Source organism: Sprattus sprattus (assembly GCF_963457725.1).
Source record: "Sprattus sprattus genome assembly, chromosome: 7".
NCBI lineage: Eukaryota > Metazoa > Chordata > Actinopteri > Clupeiformes > Clupeidae > Sprattus > Sprattus sprattus.
In genome coordinates, this window is record NC_137926.1 from 9,300,671 (window position 1) to 9,305,670 (window position 5,000).

A 5,000-nucleotide genomic window follows, 5' to 3' on the forward strand; every position below is an offset into this window, starting at 1 on the left:
TGTGTGTTCATCAAGTCCATGAGCATCGTGTTCACTAGGCCGCTCACTGAACAACTGTTCACCAGGCTGAGGCTCGCTCCTCTCGCTCCTCTCGCCTCAGTGCAGTGAACAGGGCCACGCTAACGAGGAAGCACTCTTTGTGTGGCTAGTTAGCGTCATAGTAGCACGTACCGTAGCCCAATCAGAGTCGGAGTCGCATGTGAGGACCACAGTCCGGTGTTGGCATGCTGCCCGTTACTATGCTGCCGTGGTCTTATCAGGATAGTTACGTTAACGGGCACCACGACTTGGTCATAGGCTAAGGACCACTGCTTTAACGGTGTGGGTGCAGTAAAAGGTAGCCTTGTCAGAGACAGAACGCTATCGTCTACAGTAGCCTAATCAGATTTCACACGGTAACAGGCACTATAGCCAAATCAGATACAGCACAGTAACGGACACCATAGCCGAATCAGATTCCACACATGAACGGACACCGTAGCAGAATCCGAGACCGCACAGGAATGGGAACCCTAGCCTTATCAGAATCGGCATGGTAACGTGTGCCACAGCCTAATTAGTCTTCACAGTTATGGCCATCGCAGCCTAACATACACCATAGCCTAATCAGAGTCGGCACAGTAATGGGCAACTCAGCCTAACATACACCATAGCCTAATCAGAGTCGGCACAGTAATGGGCAACTCAGCCTAACATACACCATAGCCTAATCAGAGTCGGCACAGTAATCAGGTGTGAGGTGCCAGGGTCCTTTGTAATCCCTCTGCCCCCCACCCCTGCTCCTGCCCCCCCCCTCTTGCCCCTGCCGTTGCCCAGACAATAGCGTGGCGCTGACCTTCGCCAGCAGAGCGGCAGCAGGCGCGCCCCTGCAGATTTATCACCTGGACCTGCGGGCCGCGGGGAGCAGGAGGCCACCTCAGCTTCTAATTGGACGAGCCGACCGCGACCTTTTTCCTGATTGGACAGGGTGATGGCGGCTGTACTTTTCCATTAATGCCCGCGCTCGCCTCTTGCCCCCCATGGGTATGTCTTTGCAGTCCCCCCTCCCCGGGGGTTACCACAGGGCGGGTAGGTGGGGGTGGGGGGGTGTAGGGGGGTTGGGAGCTGGGCCCCGAGGGCTGCTGGGAAGCAGGAAGAGGACTCCCTGAGGGCGGGCGGTGGCATTTAAACTTCTTCCAGTACGGGCTCTGATAAACCACAACATGGGCAGCCAAAGCCTGGCCGCTATCTACATAAAACAGGGTAATTAGCTCTAATCAAACACAGGGATAATGCTAACAGCCCTGGCTGAGGGCTGGTGTGTGTGTGTGTGTGTGTGTATGTGTGTGTGTGTGTGCGTGTGGAAGACTAGCTGTGATAATAAGGTGAGGAGAGGAGCATGTCTGGGTGTGTGTTTGAAGCATACAAGGAACAAAAGGGCTATAAACAACCCTCACTTCCCACACACACACACACACACACACTCACACACACACACACACACACACACACACACACACACACACACACATCCATACACTGAGAATGTGGTACATTATAGACTGAAGGGATATTGTATTAAATCAGACTGTTAAAAAATATAACAAAGCACTTAGCAGTAGCACTCTGGCCTAAGGCTTGTGCATTTATGAGTGTGTGTATGTACAGCCTGTGTGTAACTACTACTGGCTGGAATAACAAGGTGATTTGCATGTGTGTGCGAGAAAAAAAAAGGTAATTGACCCCATTCACACACACACACACACACACACACACACACACACACACACACACACACACACACACACACACACACACACACACACACACCCATACACACCTCCACACACATTTGAATCGATTTTGATGTGGCAATAACCTTTGCATAATATTGCTGAAAATACTGCTCTGAGCCTTCCCATCGCTTCTGATGTCTGCTGGTTGAGTTCCTTCGGACAGAAACAACACAAAAATGTCTCCCCCCTTTAACTATGTGTCTGGAAGCCTTCAATTCCAGCTCAATATGTCGGATGATTTTGTTATCTCTTCCCCTCGGTGAAACACTGAATCTGAAACTGACGGAGGTTCAGCCCACACACACACACACACACACACACACACACACACACACACATCCACACACACACTGAAACTGACGGAGGTTCAGCCCACACACACACCACACACACACACACACACACACACACACACACACTGAAACTGACGGAGGTTCAGCCTGCCTCGGCTCACGCTCACCTTCCCAATGATGGGGATGTCTACGGAGCCCCAGGTGTCCGCTCCCCAGTGGACCATCCCAGAGGCAAAATCTGCCATGACGATCCCAGCCACTGTGGAGGAGAGGGAGAGAGAGAGAGAGATATTGGGAGAGAGAGAGAGAGAGAGAGATAATATAATATGTGTGTATATGTGTAGTGTATATAATATGTATGTATGTGTATGCTTTGGCAATAGTGTTGGAAAACATTCATGCTAATAAAGCTTCTTTGAAATTGAAATTGAAAATTGAGAGAGAGAGATATTGGGAGAGAGAGAGAGAGAGATATATTGGGAGAGAGAGAGAGATATTGGGAGAGAGAGAGAGAGGGAGAGAGTTTGGGAGAGAGAGAGAGAGAGATTGGGAGAGGGAGAGAGAGAAAGAGAGAGAGAGAGAGAGAAAGAGAGAGAGAGAGAGATTGGAAGAGGGAGAGAGAGAAAGAGAGAGAGAGAGAGGAGAGAGAGAAAGAGAGAGAGAGAGGATAAAGGACAGCAAAAGCGGGGGAAGCAGCAGACAAAGGCTAATTACATATTGCAGTTCTCTCTTAATCACAGATAATCAAACTGTAATCAGTGCATACCTACATCGACCAGTGTTCATTGACAGGCTACGGGGGGGGGGGGGGGGGGGGGGGGGACAAACTGCTCCTACTTGGGGTGAGTGAGTGTGGTGAAATGTCTGAGAGGCTATGGGTGGTTAGCTAACTAACTAGCGAGCAAGGCAGAACCCCACGATCCAGTGATTCCTCCCCATCATTCCTGCACCCCTGTCTGGGAGATCAATAGGGTGATCAATTTACATGAACAAGTATTTGGGGAGAGGTGGAGAAATGTACCTTACGCACACACCAGGAACCACACAATACAGCAGCCTGTTTCACAACATAACAAACAAATCAATGACAGACAGATTGTATATTTTCTGTATTCTATTCTGTATTATCGATCACGTCAACCACTTAGTTATCAGTTACGGACTACAAGCTCGACAAAAGACAACTACAACTACCACTGCCTTCTTTTCCAGAGCGCATTCAGAATCAACCAATTCTCTCAGACAACTCAGTCTACGCGGAGTACTGTTTCAAGAACACCAAGACGATGTCCATTATCCCCATGGCAACATCTGTATTGCATGGTGTCTGTGACCAACCATCTCCCAACCATAGGTATCAATGTAGGCCGCTATAATTATGGATCCCATAATATTTTCAATTTCACTTGAAGTAATATTTGAAAACCTCTGTATCAGTGGAAGGTCTCCTATCATCAGGCTGGATGATGATGTCAGTGTGAGCCAAACACCAGTGGTGCTCTCAAATGACTCTGAGGTGTTTGGAGTGAGTATGTGTGTGTGTGTGTGTGTGTGTGTGTGTGTGTGTGTGTGTGTGTGTGTGTGTGATGGAGACGGAGTGATTGAGTGCGTACCTATGCCGAAGACGATCCTGAAGATGTGCACTGTGGAGAAGTTGATGACGAGGAAGGAGAAGTTAATGACGAAGAGCGAGAGGCACAGAACCACGCAGATCCACTCCTGCAGTCGCTTACCTGATGGAGAGAGAGAGAGAGAGAGAGAGAGAGAGGGAGAGAAAGAAAAAGAGAGAGAGAGAGGGAGAGACAGAGAGAGAGAGACTCATTTAAATATCAGCGACAAACATTGTGGAAAACCCCCAGACAAACCCAGACATTAGAATATGATGGTGTTCTCTCTCACACACACAAACACACACACACACACACACACACACACACAAAGTGGATCACAAGCTATTCCAAATGAAGCCCTCACGTCGTCAGTCAGCCACTCAGTCAACACAGCATACAACTTCTTCAGGTGTGGGAAATAGTTTTAATGGTGGGTAGAACGAGGCAAACTTCTTCACAAAGTCCAACACACACACACACACACACACACACATAATGACAAAGATCTATAAAAAGGACCTAATCAGCCATATTTGAAAGCACTTCATCAGCAGTAGATGCTCCGTATGATAACCATGCCCTCTGGGTGGCCACGGCTACCGTGTATGTTAATGACCTCGGGGTCCAAAGGTCAGCTGGGGGCGGCCGGCCCGACATCAGCGAGAGGTCCGCCAGGTCGGCCGACTGGAGATCTGACCAATGGCGTGAGTGCGTGTGTGCGTGTGTGTGTGTGTGGGGGAGTCGGCTGTGTGTGTGTCCCATTACCGACAGCGCTCCTGAGTAATCGGCCTCGATGAGGACAAGTGTATCGCGAGCGAGGGGGTCACGATCTCCACCGCGCGGGGGTCAGGCCTGACACAGCAGGAAATAACTCTTCTCGTCTCTGGTCAGTGGTTGCTGCGGAGACGGAGCGGTGACAGCGGGGGTCACCGTGACGCCCAGGTGCCACACCAGAGAGGGACGGTGTTAAGAGGCTGCCGTTGAATTATTCACTGCGGCAACCGGGCCCTGCGAAGATCCAGCCCAGAACCCCAATCTCATCAGAGCCCTAGCAACACCACCACCACCACCAGTGCCCCACTCATCCTCTCCTCCTCCTCTCTCTCCACCCATACATCCCTCCCTCTTTTCTCTACCTCTATCCTTTCTTCAATACATAACGCCATGCCTGTGTCCATCAAAACCTACCTATCAATCATTTTACTTCATCTACCCCCCACCCTCTCCCCTCCATCACTCCATCATTCTCGTTTCTCCCTCCTTTCCTCTTTCCATGGCTTCTTTCTTCTCTTTTCTTTTCTCGCTCTTGCTTTCTGCAGATG

The 5,000-nt window shown here is 49.9% G+C and overlaps 1 protein-coding gene across 2 annotated transcripts in view; it reads right to left on the minus strand.

The window, feature by feature from the left end:
- The window catches only part of LOC308367614 (plasmanylethanolamine desaturase 1), a 33,651-nt gene that overhangs the window by 13,946 nt on the left and 14,705 nt on the right, over positions 1–5,000 (minus strand). For both annotated transcript variants that reach the window (XM_080841578.1, XM_080841579.1), the window contains 2 exons: positions 3,682–3,801; positions 2,236–2,327 (listed from right to left, as the gene is read on the minus strand). In XM_080841578.1, the coding sequence (XP_080697704.1) occupies positions 2,236–2,327; positions 3,682–3,801 (212 nt within the window). The remainder of the gene's footprint in view (positions 1–2,235; positions 2,328–3,681; positions 3,802–5,000) is intronic.